Raw genomic sequence first — 21,157 nt, 5'->3', positions numbered from 1 at the left:
AACAAGGAGAATAAAAGAAATAATCATTTGAAATAACCCACTCATAATTTAAAAACATAGGTCACACATTGATGTGTTCTTGACTTTAGTTCCTACCAAGAAGAGATTTGTTAGAAATAGTGAATACTTTCTATTGTGTTAGGACCAAAGCATTGTTAGTTTTGAACTGATAAAACTTTTCTCCAAACTTGAGCATTTATGGACTGAATTTCTGGTTTGTAAAACCAAATTCAATGTTGATCTTGTCAGAGGGACTAGGCATAAGAACAAAAACACAGATAAGTAAGAAAATAGAGACTTACGGTATCACGTTGCCTGTTATCTTTCCCTGATATTATCAAGAAGTAGTTCCATGTCAGTAGTAACAACAAAACCAGTGGTATCATGTAGAGCTCAAAGTTCCAGACAACAAAGAGAAAGAGCTGGAGGAGAGAGGAGAGAGAGAGAGAAAAAAAAAAAGATGAGTCAACTCTAAATTTCATTAAATGGACTCTCTTATCCGTACTCCACTTCAAAAACCCCAAGACTAAATGTTTCAGAAGGGACAGATTTATTTGGAAAACAAAGACTTGAGAAAACTGCTAGGCATTTTTCTAAAAGTACAACTGATGCCTAGAAAGTTACAATTAAGATTTTTACTTTAATTTCTATAAAGGAAAACTGGTATCATTGCATTGTCAATGAGGCAATTTTAATTTTTCTCCTTCAGTGAAACTGTTAGTTTGCACAAAATAAAGTTAAGGAAAAAAAAAGGGCAGCCAAATGAGCTTCACTACTTTGTCAGAAATAGCCAGTCTATCAGCCTTAGTGATGAAGAATGAATCACTATTTAATATCAGGGATGTTTTAAATCTCACTTCGATAACACAATGTAACAAGCATAACAGGCAGAAGAAAATACCAAAGCTGCATCAGGCAGCCTCAAAGGTTTCACATTATGAATCAAAAACACTGCTACCAACATTTATAAAAAAACGTTGGCTTAACATTCAGCATTACCATAGAAATCAAACAGCTATTTAAAAAAAAGAATAATTTTACTAAAGGAAATTTTAAAATGTCTGTTTCTATTATCTTTTAAAACTACATATTTCTCTAAGTATATAAATGATTTTTTTAAATCGTAAGACAAATATTAGATTCAGAACTCACCTAAGCTGGCAGGAGCCACTCTAAGAGCATCTGCATTGTAAAATAACTAGCACTGAATATAAAGTGTGACTCGCCCTCATCCCTCACCAGACTCTTACAATCCTGGACAGATCATCTCAATTCTCTGGGTGTGTGGCAGCTGCTGCCAAATTAAGGTAACATTAAGTCAGATGGTAATTAAGAGCTGGATTTTACTCCTGATGCTAACTAGCCCTATAACCCACCCACACATATCTTCCCTTTACTTCCTTTGTCTAATGGGGATGATAAGAGTATCTGAGTAGTGGTGAGAATTTAATAGCTGAAACATTTCAAGGACTTACCACACTGCTTAGTACCCAGTAAATGCCCCCAAGATATTATTGTGTAAATGCTACCAATATCTTACAAATCTTAGAAAGTTAACTAATTATTGACTAAGCTCTTCAGTGAATGCGTATTTTAATGCTCAAAACTAGGAAGTCATCTGCCTGCTAAGATTTAGCTGAACTACAGTATAACGGGGAGTTCGAGCCAGCTGGTGGGGGTGACACAAACACCGTGTATCTGATAGATCAGAAGGATTAGGGGCTTTACCCTAAGAACACTTGTGTCAGGCACAGTGGCACAGGCCAGGTGCAGCTTTCCTAATAAACCTCAGCCAAGTCTACAGCCCATTCAAATGGAAGAGAAAACGAAACTGTGGAGCAGTGGAGAGACCCCTGCATAAGGGCCAGAAGCCAGGTTCTGAGCCTTAGAAAGTCGCGCCGCCTCATTGTTTTCACTTCTAAACAGAGGTTTATAGACCTCATCACCTCTAACATATTTTCTCCAATATTTAAAGTGACTTTATACCATGAGAGTTGTTTTTTTTTTTTAAATGTGACATTAAATTTTGAAAACTGCATGTTTTACAGAATTCTTTGATATTCATAATTCAGATAGACACCCAAAAGCATAAATAATGGTTTAGTAACCCAAGAAATGAATTTTGGACAGAATTACATGATAACTATAGATTCAAGTTCCTGAAGAAGGAAAATCTCAAATAGGTCCATGCATGAAGCATGAGCCATATCTTTTCTTTCACCAGAAAAGTAGAAAGATTTCTACAAAAGGATAATGTTTTTCTTCTAACTTTTGAAATTTATACAATATATATAAATATAAAACAAAGTGTAATCGATGGCTAGGATTATTCTATAAAATGCATTTTAAAAGTTAATTGTTTTACTAACCAATGTCACCCTAATTAAAGAAAAAAAGTTACTTGTTTATTCAGGAAGTGAATTAAGGCAAACTTAACAGACTTCAACACATGAAAAAGGGAAAATTAGTTTTGGCTAGAACCCATATTAATTCTTTACACATTTAGTTGCAAAAGTGAGCTAGTTCTTAGAATATAAGCTCTTAAGGGCAGGGCCTTCTTCCTTTTTGTTCACTGTGTTATCCCCAGAGTCTACAACAGTGCTTGAAGCATAATGGGTGTTCAATAAATACATACTTGCTGAATTAATGAATAGTGGACACTGGGTTTCCAACTCATTTAACATAAATCTTCTTAATTATTTGTATCAGTAAATGTACTCTAGAGCAAAGTGCCTTCAAGGAAAATGTATTCCGATTCCAACCTGGGTTGTCACTAACAAATTTCTGAGGCACATAAGTTAGAAGTACTTGGAACTTCTGTTAATAGAAAGACTCTCTTCGTATTTTGGGTATGCAGTCATTAACTATCTTTGTATTATGGTCTGACCACAGTCTCTTCTCTTGGACCTTCCTATGTGGTTGTCTTTTCTGAGGGCATTCATTTGACTTGGTGTTTTCTGGCCTCATGAATGGGACACAGATGATTCCATTATTAAGCATCACCAAATGTAATTGTTTTTAATCTGTTGAGCATATATATTCCCCCTTGTAATGTCCATTCATTGGTGTTAGAATCCTGTTGTTACCCAGAATAAACTTCCTTGTAATGTCCATGTATTGGTGTTAGTTGTAGGCTAGGTGTTGCATAGAATACACTTTCTAGATCATAATCCTATAAATAATCAAGATATCTGTCATGCCTTTTTGTTCTCTAGGTTCAACATCACTAGTTGCTTCAAGCACCAGTTACAAAGTGTGATTTCTGGGATTCTCCATGGTGGACATCATCCACTCACCATATCCATCCAATTAGTACATCCACAGCTTTCTTAAAATATAGTGCTCAGAACCGATACAACATATCTCATGAATATCTATGGTTATTGATTTGCCCTAACAACCAGAGAACCAGAACACAGGATAGGGAATCATAGAGAAGAGAGATAAAGGAAGAAACTGCATTAGTTTTATGGATCCCAGCAGGACAAAAATAGTCTCTTTCCCTATCGTGTGTTCTTTAAGAATCTAACTTATGAGTAACTAATCAAGGAGACCCTAATGTTGAAAAAAAAAAAAAAAAAAGCAAGAGTGTACTCTGAAAACTATAAGACAGTGAAGAAAGAAATTGAACAAGATACAAATAAATGGAAGGATATACCAACTCATGGATTGGAAGGATTAATATTGTTAAAATATCTTTATTACCAAAGTAATATGTCATGCTCCCTGCTAGCAAAATATGCTACAAAGCTAGAATAATCAAAACAGTATGGTATTGGCATAAAACTAAACGTATAGATCAATGGACTAGAATAGAGAGCCCAGAAATAAATTGTTGCTTATATGGTCACTAATCTATGACAAAGGAAGCAAGGATATATACAATGGGGTAAAGACAGTCTCTTCAATAAGTGGTTTTGACAGGACTGGACAGATAAATGAAAAAGAATGAAATTGGACCACTTTCTTACACCAAAAATGAATTCAAAAGGGATTAAAAATTTTTAAATGTTTTGCTTGAAACCATAAAACTCCTAGAAGAAAACATAGGCAATAAACTCTTTGAGATCACTCTTAGCAATATTTTTTTGGATCTATCTCCTCAAGCAAGGGAAACAAAAGAAAAAATAAATGGGACTACTGAAAAGTTTTTGTAAAGCAAAGGAAACCATCAACAAAATGAAAAAGACAACCTACAGAATGGGAGAAGATATTTGTCAATGATACATCCGATAAAGGGTAAATATCCAAAATGTATAAAGAACTCAAACGATTTAACACCAAAAATCAAACAATCCAATCAAAAAAGTGGGCGGAGGACCTGAATAGACATTTCTTCCAAGAGGACATACAGATAGCCAAGAGATGAAAAGATGTTCAACATCACTAATCATCAGGGAAATGTAGATTACAATTAAAACCACAATGAGATGTCACCTCATACCTATCAGAGTGGCTATCATCAATAAATCAACAACGGACAGTGTTGGCGAGGAATTAGAGACAAGGTAGCCCTCCTACACAGTTGGTGAGATTGTAAATTAATGTAGCCACTAATTTACAATCAATATGGAGATTCCTCAAAAATTAAAAATAGAGCTGCCATATGGTCCAGCAGTTCCACTTCTGGGTATTTATCCAAAGAAAACAAAAACACTAATTTGAAAAGATATACGTACTTCTATGTCCACTGCAGAATTACTAGCAATAGCCAAGATACGGAAGCAACCTAGATGTCCACCAGTAGACGAATGGATAAAGAAGATGTGGTACATATGCAATGGAATATTATTCAGCAACAAAAGAGAATGAAATCTTGTCATTTACGCTAACATGGATGGACTGAGAGGGCATTATGCTAAGTGAAATAAGTCAGACCGAGAAAGACAAATACTATATAATCTCACTTATATGTGTAATCTAAAACATCAAATGAATAAACAAAACAGAAATAAACCCATAGATATAGAGAACAAGCTGATAGTTGCCAAAGTAGGGCAATGGAAGATAGGAATAAAAAACAATAAAGCAAAGGGTAAATGAGATTTCTGAATAAATCAGAACGCAAAAGCATTTTTTTCTTTCTGAACATTGAACAGAAGATTCCAAAAGTTCAAAAAAAAGTTTAAACATAGATTATCAAATATATTTATCGAACAATTACTATGTGCCATTGATACTGGCTTTTCAAAATTAATATATGACTGGTGTCTGGACTTAGATTGCTAAGAATCAGTAGGAAAAAAAAAGCAATCGTTCACTGTATTAATAGTGATGATTCTAATCCTCATTAGGAGGTGAGGATTTTTTAATAAAGAGCCGTTAGAGGAAGAAAAACATCTTTTAGCTCATTTTGTCCACATTGCGCTTCTCGTCTCTTTGGAGCCCATCTGCACTAAGAGTGATCCTCTCCTCTTTCCTACAAAAAGCCAAGGTAACTCCTAAGGCTGGGTGTCCAGTGTCTCACTAGGGCAACAGGAGGAAGAAGGTAGTTCAGAGAAACCCTAGCAAGGCCAAGACAATGTAACATCTGTTCTTTTTCCTGACCACACTTTTCCAGAGGTTTAGGAGGAAAAGAGATAAAATAGGCTAAGATGAGGCAAAAAAAGAAATCAAGAAATCAGAAAAAAAAATCACTGGCACATCTTCAGAATATAACTATCAACCATAAAAAGCCTAGCATTTATTCTCACCCCATACTTCCACAACCCCTTTTTGTCTGTGAGGGACACGGAAAAAGGACTTACCAACAGTATTACTGAATTTCTCAATGTTAAATTAGGTAATACAAACTCTGGCACATTTGTATAGTCTTTAATTTCCTTTGACTCCATCACAGGAATTCTTTCCTTATTTTTCCTCTTTTTAACACAGTTCTTTTATCTTTCTCTCTTTGCCCCCCCCCCCATTCTTTTAATAAGGAACCTTGGACTACCTACGTTTTACTTTAATGGAATCAACGCCCCCATTCCAAGCAAAATATCTAGCCCCACATTAGCTATCCTTGCTTGTTAAAGACTAAAAACTATTTCGAAAATTTGGTTTTGGTTTTCAAATCACTAGGTGGCTATTAAAATTCACAATAAGAATTCTACAGCAGAAAATCTTCATGGGACCTTAGTTAAATGGTAATAAGTACACACAACCTCCTTCATTAGAAAAAGGATATTGCGAGTTTTACGCATTACTCTGGATGTTAGAAGCTCTCTGTCAACCTGCCTTGGACGGTCAGCCATGACCAGGGACTCGCTCAAGGAGCTGCTGCAGTGCAGTGCAGTGGAAAAAACACGGGTGTTTGAGTCAGGCTTATGTCTACATCCAAACTCTCTAGTCATTAGCTATGGGTCTTTGGGCAAGTTACTAGATTTCTCTTAGGTTATCATCTGAAAAGTGGGAATTACACTATTGACTTTGCAGATCTGAGATGGAATTAGCCTAGTGCCTGGCACATATAAGACGCTCAATGAACAGTAGGTGTTACTACAGGAATATACTGGCTTATACTCCATATAATATTTCAGGCCCTTTTTGCAGCTTCTCACTTTTCCTATCTCTCCCTAGAATCCATAGATAATGGTTCAAGAAGCCATGTGAAGTACAGGAGGAAAAGATGATGAAATGAGGTCCATTTTCAGTATTTTTCATATTTAGCTTGTGGTGACTGCATGCAGTCATGACCCCATTTGTTCACGTCTCCCCGTATCCATGCCTTTTGTAATACCCTCCCACAACGACACAGATTGGACATATGGCTTGGGTTGGCCAAGGAAAGGGTAGCAAATATGATGAACACAGAGACTTAAAAAGCACTTGCTCACTGGGGCCTGCACTGTGCACTCAGAACCCTGAGCCACCATGTCAATCAGCCCAAACTAGTCTGCTACTTGACAACTGCCACAGTTGCCTCCATCACCCCAGCTGAAAAACAGGCAGCATCCAGATGCAAAGCTGCTTAACTGACCAGAAGCTGACTAGGGATAAACAAGTCCTGCTGAGAACAGAAAAAATACCCAGGTGAGCTTGGTTCAAATTCCTGGCCCAAAGAATCATCCTTAAATAAATGATAGTTACTTTAAGCTACTAACTATGTAGCGATTTGTTATACAGCGAAAGCTAACACATATTCTCTCTCTAAGGAGACACTGTGGTATGGACCAGAAGCCTGAAGAAGTGGTTTTAATCCTATTTCTGCTATTTGATCATCATAAGACCTTGGGCAAGTCAGTTATCCTCTTTCATTTTAAGTCTATTATCTATAAAATGGAGATGGAAATACCTGCTTATTTCACACGTTGGCTGTGGGAAACAAGTGATGCAACATATGTGAAAATGTTTTATCACAAAATACTATGGAAGTGCAACTATTATCAACTTAATACTGTTCCTATTTAAAATTGTTTCTGAAAAATTTACTTTATAACTTTATAACTTAGTTTAAATATACTTTATAAACTAATACTACAGGATAATAGAAGATGATAATTCGTCTTTGTGCAGTTAGGGAGGTTGGGTGGTGTTCCTTAAAGGGATCTGTGCGTGGTGGGATAGGACGGGGTTTGGTGGAAGGAAATCATAAATTAAACACAGGAGTTGCAGTTAAAATTTTCCTTAATAATTGAAACAAGAAAAATCAAGAGCTTTACAAAATCTCATTATTGTAAATGGCATTAGTATGCTGTATAGATTTTGTGAACTCTGAAGTTGAAACAATTAGGTTTTTAAATGTTAACAATTTTTAACCACCTCATGCCCCTAGATATAAAAGAATCTTGTTCTGAACTAGCAGTTTTATAAATGTCAATTCCTGTCCATAATTTTTTTCACTTTTAAACCCACATACCTTTTTATCTAAATTAATGTTACCTTGCCTATGATATCAGCATCAGCATTAAAAAAATGCAATCCTTCAGTATTTATTTGGGTCAGGCTTTATGAACAATCTGCATTTTAATCATAATTATTCAGAATGTGTGTTTTTTGAAAATTTATATTTGATGGAAAGGTAAACAACATAATTTGTCCTAACAAGTATCTTACATCACAATGCATAGATGAACTTTATGGAAAAAGTCCTGAGCGACAGGATGGGAAGGTAGAGACTACGACTTTCATTTTACAAATGAAGAAACCAAAGCTCAGGATTTTTTGAGAATTATCTAAGGAAACCCTCTGAGTGGCATAGCCAGGTCGTCTGATTCCCAAACCTGTGTGCTTTTCCCTCAGTGGTCCACTACCTCTAAGGTGAAGGATTTTATAGCAAACGTCAATGCCCCGAAGGTATCAATTATTTAGGGACTGATTATTCAATATGTAGATTTCTGTATCTATTTCTTCTCCTTCCTCTTGCTTTGGGAAAACTACTTTTGCATTACTTTTGAAAAATACTTTTGAAAGAAACGGAATACCACTTCCTAGGTGTTCTGGTAAAGGTTTGGTATGACAAAGAAGTCAAAAACTGGTGGTTGAAATGAGGTTTGTGGAGCCAATTTCATTCTTCCTTTTCCCCCACTATCTTGCATGGTCCTGGAAAATCAAAAGTTGGCTATTCACAAGGTTTCTATCAAATGCGGTTTTCTTCTGTCCAAAACGTTTAGAAGAGGTTAGCAAGGTGGCTGTAAAAGCAAAGACTGGAAAATGAACGAGCCAATTACATTTTTGCAAACCAAAAAAAAAAAAAAAAGCTTTTTCACATGAAGATTAAACAAAAAAGAAAATTCTACTCAGACGCTAAGTGAAGGTTGGCTAAGGCTTTTCACTCATATTTAAACAAGGCAAATTATATAAAGTGAATGATTGAAAATATTAAGATTTCATAGTGATACCATTTCTTAGTAGGTACGATGCATGATTTTTATTTCTTTGAGCCTGGGGTTTTAAGAGTCCCAGGCTGGACTGGGCCATTAACATCATCCCATCAATTGATGCTCTCATTGAAGTACAGGGGAAGTTGCCTGCATTCAATGCGCATTCAGTGGGACACATGACAGTATCCCTGGGGGTGCACACTTCAAAAAAATCATTTAAGTTGGAATATTGAATATTCTATTCTTTTGCAAACTACAGTATATTTTAAAAAGAAATCTCATCCAAAATGATTAACACTTCCTACTGTTCAGGAAAAAAGCCTGCCCTTTCAGACTAACAGCTGTGGATCATTAGCTCTCCAGTGATGAGATGTGTTTGATGAGTATTTTTCTTTCTAATTAAGAGATGAGATTCTCCATTGGACTGTCTCTTCAGAAAGAAGTGAAGGAAAAATTCTCTGCCTACATGGAAAGGCCATCTCCTACAACACAATTAATTACTTCATGGCCCTTTTAGAAAATCCCTTTCCTAATTCCAAGACACTTTTTTTTTTAAACTTAACACATTTACACCCAAACCTTTACAGTATTAACCCATTTTTCACCCAACCTTCACCTTCTGATGTTTTTTCTATTTGTTGTCTCTGTTTGTTTCATCACTCAACAATATCTATTTCAGATAAAACAGAATGAGGAAATGTAGCAAAAATACAAATGTGTCTACCCCCACAGAACATATTTGGTATAGGAATATTCTCTAATGGGAGAGGGACCTCAAATTAGAAAGTTAATAAATACATAATATTTGTCTTTTGGGGAACTAAGCAATGCTTTTAAAAATAAAAACTCAAAGGTGCCTAGAAATATATAAAAACGGGTTTTCTTAATTAATCCTTAAAAGGAAACGATTTCACCTCTACCAATAAGGCTGGCCTTAAAGAAGAAAGGTCGGGAAAGTCCAGAGGGACCTAAAAGGTGGCTTTTCTTTCTGACAAAGGCATCATCGAGGCTGACAAATTCCTGAATTAAAAACATGATTAAAGAGAATAAGAAGCAAATGAAAACACTGTTTATGAATTAACCCCATCAATGACCTCCTTAAATCTTTTTTGGCACAAGGGAAGGAATGGAAGAGGGTCAACTTTCAAACATTTGGGTGCTATCCTGACACTTCTCTCCCCCAAGGGCACATGGAAATATGGATGGATGTTTTTGTCCTAAAGCCTGGTGTGAGAGCAGGGTGAAACCAGCATTTAGCAACTGGGGCCAAGGGTGTGAAACATCCTGAAAATTTTCCCATCCACATGCTAACAGCATTCCTCTTTGAGAAACATTGCCAATTTCTCACACAGACAACAGCACATTCTACATTAACTTAGTGAAGAAACAGAATGTACATATACAAATGTATAACAAAGAAGGCTAGATACACACATATATTCCTAGATGATGACACGAATTATAACTTAAGGATTTGGGGTAAGACAGTAGTAGAGATAAAAAAATTGTACTCACCCGTAACCATTTGCACTAGATTCTACTATGTTTTTTCCATTTACTAATGTTTAATATTGCCTAAAAATATGCCTAAAGAAGAAGTAAAGGTGAATCCTCTCTGCCTATTTACTCCCCTTTGGATTAAGCCAGGATACACACATCATCAGTCTTCTCTTCTGGAAAGGGGGTGGTTTCACCTTGATTTAAATAGCTAGATGGCATCAATACCTATTGTAAAGTCTCTATTTCTGGTTGGTTTCACTAAAGCTTTCTGTACCACCTCCATTCAACCGGGGACAGAAGATAGGCAAAATGAACCCAACTAATTCCAGCATAACAATAGCCTTCTGAAGATGATTTTAAAGGATGGCATGTTGCTCTCTTGAAGAGAGGCTTCGCTTTGCTTGGACACTATTCTAAAATAAACAGTAGCAGGGAATTGCTTACAACCTTAGACCCACTGGATCACTCCAACCTGTTTTGCTGTTTGTGGTCATACGACCAACGATACAGGGAGCCTTCTCATGCTCACAGACATACTTTTACACACTGGCTTCTGTCCTCGCTCTGTTAGAATGAGAACTGACAGGGTTCCCTCTGCTGCTTTCTTTTTGAATAGTTTCAACCAGATATCAAACTGACAAGACTTTTGTTGTTTTGTGGTATCTGTGTGTGTGTGTGTGTGTGTGTGTGTGTGTGTGTGTGTTTGTGTGGTTTATGTATTTAGAGAAAAGAAAATCGAAGTGCACTCTCTAGCAAATGATCCCTTATATTGATTAAGCAAACTGCATCAAGAGAACTACCTATTTTTGTTCCAGTGAAAGAATGAGTATATGATTAGGAGTAGAAAAACAATCAAACAATTGGTTGATTTCAAAGGCACAGCTTTGAATCAAATGCATATATTGTAACTTAATTCATTTATTTACTGATAGTGTTGAAAAATCATTGTTTACTCAGACTTACTTAGGCTACTTATAAATACACATCAGAAAGTCCTAATTCCTTATTGCGTGAAATTGTACACTGGGGTTTTTGAAGTTGCTATCTGAAACTTAAAGTCCACCATCTTAGTACATCCATGCCTTTTTGAAAAGCATAGCATCACTATCTATTAAAGAAGCAAGTGTGACAACTAGATAGGACTCATTTGAAGATGTCTTACATGCGACCCATGGAAACACCTACTCAAGAATCTCCACAACAAAATGGACCCAAACAATCTCCAAGATGATGCTATCAACTGATTATAGCATAATGCACACTACTTTCCTTGATGGAGATATTATATCAATAGAACCTGCCAGCCAGAAGGCCTGGGGAGTTATTTATTTATTTTGATGTTTTCTTTTTTAGCTTACAAGTTGTAGTGATATTTCGTGTCATTTTTATCAGTCAGAGATGAAAGGCGCTGGTTTTGCTTTGAGAACACTGACAACTCCAAAATGCAAAACCCAGACAGAGTACGTCCCACTGGAGCATCACATCAACCACACGTGAATAACTGATAAGAAATCCCTGCAATGTTGTGAGTTTAATGTTAGCAAAAGTTTGGTTGCAGAATGAAAGCGACAAATGCTTATAGACGCTTGGAGATGTTGATTCTCTGAGGTCCCTTTCATTAGAAATTGGTACTGTACCTAGAAGTTTGTAATGCCCACCAAGGTACAAAACAGTTATGTTTTTCATTTTAATAGCTTTATCATTCATTGAAATTCTGCATTCAAAATCAGGCTGCATGCAAAGTCATTCTTACCGATTATAGATCAACACATTGTTTTAAATGACCAAATATGGACAATTAAGTGCAATTGGTAAATTGGTCTTATTTTGGTCCATGAGGAGGTTGTTGGTATCAAGTAACAAGCACTCTAAAAAATACTTAACATCAAAGAAATATGTACGAATGAGTTAAGGCTATTACGCTCATTGAAGCTTGTCTTTCTCTAGTATCCCGTTTCTCCAGGATTCCACTGGTTCTGGAAGGATGCGTGACTATCTCACTAGCATAGGTAAAGAACATTCCATGCTGTAAATATTCTCTAAGTAAAACCGAAAAAAAAAAGTGTTTTAATGTTGGATCTCAATCTGTTTTCTTCATTTTTCTTTTATTTATACCTCAGGCGCCAATGAACAAGGTGTTTTTCCCCCATATTATTCCAGTCATTATATGATGTTCTGATATCTGATATCTTCTATTCTCAAACTATTGTTTTAACAAAAATGGTGGATTGAATGTGATATTTTATTCAGGGATATTGTTATGCAAGTGTGCCATTTCTAGATATTTTCTAAGACTTTAGAAGTGCTGTAAAGATTTTTTAAAGCTTATTAAAGAGTTTTAAATGTTTAAATAAATGAAATCTGTTACCATTACTATTTTTGAAGTAGGTTTTTGATCAACTCCCCTCTTTTTTGTGTGTAAATGCTGTATCTAGACCCACATATCTGATACTAATGTTTGCTGATGTAGGGAAAATGTAAAATTTTCCTTAAGCTTGAAATCTGGCTTTAAAGCCACTGCTATTGTGAACAGGTACAATATTGAGGGCAACAGCTGGCACTTCAGTTGCTCATGGGGGAAACTCCCTCTGTTCTATATACTGTGCCAGCAAATAGGATACCCAGCTATCTCACAAGCCAAACACATGTTAGTGAAGTCTGTGTGATACAAGTTATTTTAAAATTAGTCCGGTAGTCTTTATATTCCCCATTCTATCTCACTGAATAGGAGCACCTTTCAAAAAGCAAATGATCAATTATGGTGACTGCTTTTTTAGACAGTAGCTGATATGCAGAGGGTTGTACTCTGCCAAGTTTAGGGATGTTTGGTACCATTCTGATTCATTTCCACTCAAATTATCTCTCTCAGACTCATCCAATTTATCATGAATATCTTCCCTGGGCTACTGATTTCTGGTCTTTCTTTTTAATCCTTCATAATATAACCTAGCAGTTACTGCTGGTTATTCTTTGCCCAGATTTAATATCTTCATTTCAATCTTAAAATCACAGAGCCAAAGTCAGAGAACATTTTTAAATTTTCACCCTCATAAATAGATTTAAGACCTAATAATATCATATATTTCAGCTATCTTACTAGCGTCTGAAACTTCATCTCCCATTCTGTCTTATAATTTTCTAATTTTCTCCTTCACTGGTCTCATTCCCCCCAATCCCTCTGTTCTGGAAAAACTTCAAGAGTTATGTTTAGCAGCTCTAGCTATGTCTGAACATTTCTCTTTGCAATTCAAATAATCATCTTAGGCTGATTTTAACAGCCTCCTTTACTCCATTCCATCTTTTACCCTTGCTGTGTAATGTTTACTGATGAATGTCGTTCTCCCATTTCTTAACAGATCTAAATGGTCTAGTTACTGACGGGAGGCCTAGAGGTTTGAACACTAAGTATACATTTCTCTTGGCTATTTTCCATACCTCTAAACATTCTCTTAAATGCAACAGGGCTTGTGTTTCAATGGTAACAGAAGTTATCAGAGAACACTAGTTTAGACAGCAAGCAAGCCGAACTCCAACTGTTCAAACAGCCTGACTTTTACAGTAAAAGGAAAGGCCCTGGGCCAAGACCACTGAGATGAGCAGGTATTTTTAGTTCACTTATAGGCCAGCTCTAATGTAATTCTGAAATGTTTTCTTCAAACCAAACCCAACTTTTTCAGTGCTGTCCAAATCTGTTTTCTTTTATAGCAAGTACAAATTCTTGGAGCAAGGAAAGCATGCGTATCATTTGCAATGCTGCTGCATGTCTGTAGTGTTGATACCCAATGGCTCAAATTAGTCCGCAAAACAGATGAGTGCATTGTAATTAACTCTTGTCAAACTGTTAAAAATACAAAAAACATTTCCACTGTAGTAAAAATTATGACAAAGAAAAATCTCTATCATTTTCAGCCACAATAGTTCCTGAAATGTCTGGTAGTTTAGGATTCCAGTGTTCTAAAAGAAGGCCATTTCATTTTCAGAAAAGCTTTCACTGCATTGACGTGGAGATGCTGAGGTGTGGTATCTTTCAGGCATTTTTGGTGTTGTATTTGACTGCCTATAAACTCATTGCTAAACATGACCTGTTGGGAGTGGACACATTTTGTTCAGCCACACAGTACTGGTGTACATGATTCTCAATACATGATTCACAGTCCATGATTCACAGTCCATGATTCTCAATGTTTATACTTCTTTGAGTATTTATTTAATCAAGATTTTCTAAACTTTTTTTTACCAGTGTGTTGGTATTATCAGTTTTCCTGAATAACTAAATACTGCATTCTGTTTAAACAAAAGAGGACATTAAGGAGGCAGAATTATAGGTTCAGATGGGATAACTTTGACGTTAAGCTCTCTTGGGATGACCATCAGTATTTTATAGATTTACTGATATTCATTGTTGGGACAGTCACTCAATAGACTACACTTTACTCAACATTTCAATTATTCACCAGCTTCAGGAGGCTTCTGTAACTCTCTGGAATTTAATGTCCCCTCAAAGCAAATGATGGGCTATTCCAAAAAGTAAATTTAAATATGAACCAAAAGGTAGTGCAGTGTGAGATGAAGTCAGATATAGCAAAAAAACTACCTCTTTCTTCTTGCTTTCAGAACTGTCACAAAGATATTTTTAGGTGTACTTGTGGGAATGAGGTGAAAAATATATCTATCTTTAAAAGTAATAAAATCACCATATATAAAAGTTAATATAAAATTCATCATAGAGATAAAACTATAAAACTTCTAGAAGAAAACATAGGAGAAAATGGCTGTGACCTTAGGCTAGGCGAAGAATTCACAGATACAATACCAAAAGCACTATCTAAATATGTGTTTAAAAATTAGACTTCATTGAAGTCAAAAACATATCCTTCAAAAGACTCCATTAAGAAAATAAAAAGACAAACCACATGCTGGACAAAAATAATCACCAATCATACACGTATCTGATAAAGGACTTGTATCCAGAGTATATAAAGACAAAACCCCAATTAAAAAATGGGCAACCGATTTGAACAGACATTTCACCAAAGAAAACATATGAATGGCTAATAAGCACATAAAAATATGGTCAACATCATTAGTCACTAGGGAAATGTAAATTAAACTACAATGAGATACTGCTTCATACCCCCTAGAAGGGCTGTAATTAAGGCAGAAGAGGTAAAGATACAAAGAAACTGGAACTGTCATATATTGCCGGTGAGAATGCAAAATGGTGCAGTACCTTTAGAAAACTACTTGGCAGTTTCTTAAAATGGTAAACCAACTTAACATATCAACCAACAATTCCACTGCTAGTTATCTACCCAAGAGAAATGAAAATATACGCACACATAAAGACTCATACATGAATGCTCATTTATAGCAGCATTATTCATGATACTATCAAAATGGAAGCAACCCAATTGTTTATCAACTGGTAAGTAAATAATCAAAATTTGCTATATCCATACAATGGAACACTACAACAATAAAAAGAAGACACTACTGACACATTCTATATCATGGACTCAGAAACATTAAGCTAACTGAAAGAAATCAGATGTAAAAAACTACACTTGTAAGATTCCATTTGTGTGAAATGTTCAGAAAAGGTACATCACAAGAGATGGAAAACAGACTAGTAGTGCTAAAGGCTTGATGTTGGAACAGGAATGACTGTAATTGGCACGAGGGATCTTTTTGAGGTAATGGTCCTAAAAGTCTATTTACTAAAAAAAAGTGAATTATACACTTAAAATGGGTGAATTTTATGGTATTATAAATTATATTTCACTAAAGTTGTTTAAAATAAAAAGTGGTAACTTCTGTGGAGGTAAATTCCAATCCAATGAGCTGAGAGAAACTAGGCAGAAGCAATGAATGATCACAGACCTTGGATGTATCTTGTCAACACTCTAAAAATATTTTAAATGCTAGTTGATGACACCATCTACATGATAATTCTTAGGACAGTTGCTGCTCCTTTGAGTTCAGAGAAGATCCACAAAGGCTATTATTAAGAAATAGCTGCAGCAAATATTATCATCAATCATTGCTAATTATAATTAGGAAAGCAATGTCCTAGAGACAGGTGATGAAAAAATGGTAATATAATAAAATGCTACCATCCTAAGGTGAGACGGTGATGCAATTAGTTCTAAATTCCCATAAAAATATGATCAGTTTTGAAAAATATTGAATTTCTTACCCTCTGAATAAGAAATGGCTGAAAGGATGCACAAAACAAAAAATGCTAAGGGAAACTGAGAGAAGATAGATATGGGAAAAAATAGAAAAGGAAGGATAGCTTAGAGTAACAGGCTGAAAGAAAAAAAAGTTAAATAAAGCAAAACAGAACAAATCTTAGCACCGGAGAATGAGGGTAGAGCATACAAGGTCATCTTCCCTGCTCAGAAGAAAGCACTACTGGATAAATATGACACTGTTTCCTTACTTTCTAATCATGCTGGGGAGCTCTTTTAATTTGGGCCTAGAGTTTTAGGTTTTCATTTGAATTCCTCAGTGATCTCTATTACCAAGTTTCCTACAGTACCACCTATCAGGAAATGAAACTTCTCACCGCCCACTTTCATCCACAAAAAAAGCAGGAAAACATGAGGAGGGATTTGTTTCATTTTTTGGTCAGCAACAGTGAGCAGCTCCCTTTGGTTCGTTGGATTTGTTTTTCTCTGGATATTACATCAAGAAAATAGAAATGGAAATTGCTGTACCCAGCAGGAAGAGAGAAATAAATCTGAAAACTGCTTCAAATTGTTTTTATTCAAGCACTTCTAAAACTAGGATAATCCTGTCTCTTCCTAAACGGCTGTATACATTTCTTAAAAATTTTTCATGATAAAGCTTAATATATGTGTTCGTAAGCTAACTAAATTATATCAAGCATGGAGAAGCAGGTGAGCCCTGGCAGATTTCCCATTGTTTTTACAGCCATTTTCTCTATCTATCAATTGCTGAAATCTAAACTGGCTCCCTGTTTGGCTGTCAGTGCCACGGAGCTATTCTATCTCTCAGGGCGACAGGTGTGGCTCTGTCCTCCAAGTGCATGGGCAGAACCCAGCTCATCTTTCAGAAGCTCACTGTTGTGGCAACACTGCACTTCTTTCAGTTGTGTTGTAGCCTTTCAGACATGTTTGACCACACTTCTGTCCAGAAGTGTTCATCACATTTCTCACTCTAATAAAGATATTAACTGTGAACACAGGGTGATATATAGATGATGTATTACAGAATTGTACACTTGAAACCTATATAATTTTACTAACCATTATCACCCCAATAAACTTTAATTAAAAAAAAAGTAAAGACATTAACTCAGTGGCAACTTGGATTCAGTGTTTACTAGCGTAATAAAGAAGAAGCAATATGTTTCCTCTTTTCTAGCTCTAGCTTGATCTTGAGGGGAAAAGAGAGGTGTATAGCTTCTAACCAGCAACTAGAAAAGAGCATCCCATTGCAAATTACAGCAAAAGTAAATGGATTTGGGTTGATGTTAAAGAGAGGGCAATATACTCCCTAAAAACAAACCACATGACATACCATCTATCATGAAATTTTCTGGATTGTCTCTATAGCTTTATTTCCCTGTCCTTTCTGCCTAGTCTATGCAAAATAAAGGGTAACTGCACACAGATAGAGAGGCAGACCCTAAAAAGCAACACTATGAAAAGGTAAATCATAAGGTCTGAAAAACGTGTCCTAAGACTTTGTCCACAAAATGACTTTTTTTTTTCTATTGAGAAACTTTATGCATGAGAGCTTTAAATCAGCTGAAACATTTTAGTGTTCAGGGAAAATAGGTTATGCATAAATACATTTACCAAGTGTGTGTATGCACATAACATGTTTGTGTATATGGATATAACATAAAATGTGTGTATAAAAATTTATATTTATATCATATCTGTATCTATCGATACTTTTATTTATTTACCCCACAAGTATGTATCCATAAATATTAAGAGATTATTTATAGGCTCCTCTCCCTCAAGTGTAGAATGGAAATATCAATTCAATTATAATGTGGAAGTTCATTAAATGCTGTTAATGATATAGTTTATCTCACTTCTAAGGAAATAATTTTACATGGGATTAATATAGTACTATTTAATATAGTTAAAGATTTTTATTATTCATTAATAGGAATTGAAAATTGAAGCCTGCTTTAAATAATTTTAATTAAATAAATTTATTACCATGAAGGAGTAATTATATCTAAGCATTTCTATGCCTCAAGGGACCATTTATCATTTTTCACCTTTATAATTTTTAATTATTTTTATTCCCATATTGCAGATAGGAAAGTTGAGTTTAGGGTGAAGAAGTATTTTCTAACATATATATTAACCATAAATTTTAATCCCTACTTCACTATCTTATTTGCAGAAATAAAGCGGTAAAATTTGACAGGGTTTTAAACAATTTTGTAGCCTCTCTTCAAGATCATATGAAAATATTCTAAATATATGTTTTTAAAGCTTATTAAAAAGTAAAAGAATATTCTTATGTGATTTAAAGGCATCATTTATTAATCTGCTTTAAGAACTTCTCCCTTCTTACTTTAAGATTTAAAAGACTGTGTTCGAGATAAATGGTGTCAAAGATAAGAAATGTTCTTGATAACTGGTATTGAAAACCTGCAACAGAGAAATCCTATACCTTGCTGAAAACCTCTTATCTTCTCACGTCTTCAAGATTCACCCAGTGTCTTGGCACAGCTAAAATGTGACTGGCCTTCCATACAGAAATACTCGTAGTTGAAATTTGCTACATCATAGCCTTTCTGTTCCACCATCTTTTTGACAACTGCCAGAGTCTTATTCCCTTGATGCACTGGGTACCTAAAAAAGTAGTGTTGGTTCCTTTCATTGTTGTTTCTTTTACTATATTTCAACCTCAACTCTAGGTAAATTCTAGTTGTATTAATCTGACTTGGTCTGTAACACCAGAAAGTTAGTGTGGGGAGGGAGAGTGGGAGAGCACTATGTACCATCAAAAATCAATTAATCATCTTATTATTTATATGTGGAAGATTCTATTCTCATAATTGTTGGTTCAAATATATGATGATTTCTGCCTTTTATCAGGTCTGATGGCCCATCCACTTTTAATCTACAATTGACATTTTTGGTTTCCTTACTCGGCACCCCGAATTTCCTTCTGGAAACCCTTTACCATTCTCAGTTGATGGTTTCTGATAGAGGTGCTTCTACGTCTGGCTGCAGAGGGATGGATATGTGACCAAGCCCTGGTCAACTATGAACAGCACCTGCTCCAAGTCATAGTCATTGGCTCAAGGATGGGCCAATCAGAACAAATGAGACTCAACTCTGATCTTTGGACCTATTGGAAAAGAGAATCTCTCTTTGTTTCCTTACCAAAAGCTAGACAAATGTAAACCTAGGGGTGCTGATTGCCACTTAGGAGAAATCATGCCTAAGGTCAATGCTGATATAGTGAAAACCAAGCCAAGAAATGACAACAAAACTGAGTTCTGATTGAATCATTTGAGCCTCTCGTTTAACACGTATCTGAAAGCATCATTTGGCCTATCAAATGTACACATAAAAAAGGTAAAATAGGACCGGCCTGGTGGCTCAGGCAGTTGAGCTCCATGCTCCTAACTCTGAAGGCTGCCAGTTCAATTCCCTCATGGGCCCGTGAGCTCTCAACCACAAGGTTGCCGGTTCAACTCCTCGAGTCCCACAAGGGATTGTGAGCTCCCCCCCCTGCAACTAAGATTGAACATGGCACCTTGAGTTGAGCTGCCACTGAGCTCCCAGATGGCTCAGTTCGACTCCCGCAAGGGATGGTGGGCTGTGCCCCCTGCAACTAGAAAACGGCAACTGGACCTGGAGCTGAGCTGCGCCCTCCACAACTAAGACTGGAAGGACAACAACTTGACTTGGAAAAAAAGGCCTGGAAGTACACACTGTTCACCAATAAACTCCTGTTCCCCTTCCCCAATAAAATCTTTAAAAAAAAAAAAAAAAGGTAAAATAGACAATTCACATATTTCAATGTAATTTGTTAGAATTCATCCACCACTCCCAGTCCCCACCAGACTGACTTAATTTAGAATCTCTGGTAGTGGGGCCCTAGACTGCACTTTTAATTTTCCCTCAGTATTTCTGATAATCAGTTAATTTAGGGAACCATTATGGACATTCATCAGAGGTTCTCACTCCTTTTCCAACACCATCATTAATCCTTGAAGAACCAGAGGGCCTCATAGTGAATTCCTGTCCATTTGCAAAGTCCCAGAATGAACCGTCTGAAAGCACATTGTATGTGGCCAATTCTCTAAAAGGTACAGTTGTAAAAAACAGATTTGAAAAAGTAAAAATAAAATAAATTGGTACAGTTGTCATTGGTAGAATACTGTGCCCAGCAACTATCTGTTTCTCAGATAAAATTCTGGCTTAAGGTTGACTTGCAAATTATTATGGGGGAAACTAGCCCCAAATGTCTAATGATATAAAAAAAAAGAGGTTGATGATTTTGGAGAATAATCACCTCTTTTCAGAGCTGGTCACACTGGGCCTAGTGCCTAAATTAGAATTGATACAGAAGAACAAATCTGAAGGGATTGGAAACCAATCCAGATGAATTTCACATTATGTCCCAGAGGCTTCCCAGAGAACAGACCATAAAATAGATCCAGTATGCTGAGGGCCACAGTTATCCTCCTCCTGGTAGCTGTAAAGCCACCATGCCTTTTCTCCTCCCGTCAAAAAAATAAATAAATAAACTGCAATTATGTGAGAGGTCATCTTTTATCTTTTCAATAGCCTCTTGGTAAAAAGCCATCTCTAACCCCTCTATGTTCTGATAAATGGGGGACTTAC

At 35.9% G+C, this 21,157-nt stretch overlaps 1 protein-coding gene across 4 annotated transcripts in view; it reads right to left on the bottom strand.

The window, feature by feature from the left end:
- Nucleotides 1-21,157, bottom strand: part of MCTP1 (multiple C2 and transmembrane domain containing 1) — a 493,160-nt gene that overhangs the window by 98,223 nt on the left and 373,780 nt on the right. For all 4 annotated transcript variants that reach the window (XM_081053522.1, XM_081053523.1, XM_081053524.1 and 1 more), the window contains one exon: nt 303-422. In XM_081053522.1, the coding sequence (XP_080909648.1) occupies nt 303-422 (120 nt within the window). The remainder of the gene's footprint in view (nt 1-302; nt 423-21,157) is intronic.

This window comes from Rhinolophus hipposideros (genome assembly GCF_964194185.1).
Source record: "Rhinolophus hipposideros genome assembly, chromosome: 7".
Lineage (NCBI taxonomy): Eukaryota > Metazoa > Chordata > Mammalia > Chiroptera > Rhinolophidae > Rhinolophus > Rhinolophus hipposideros.
The sequence above is the reverse complement of the archived record's forward strand: the minus strand, read 5'-3'. Positions and strand labels throughout refer to the sequence as shown.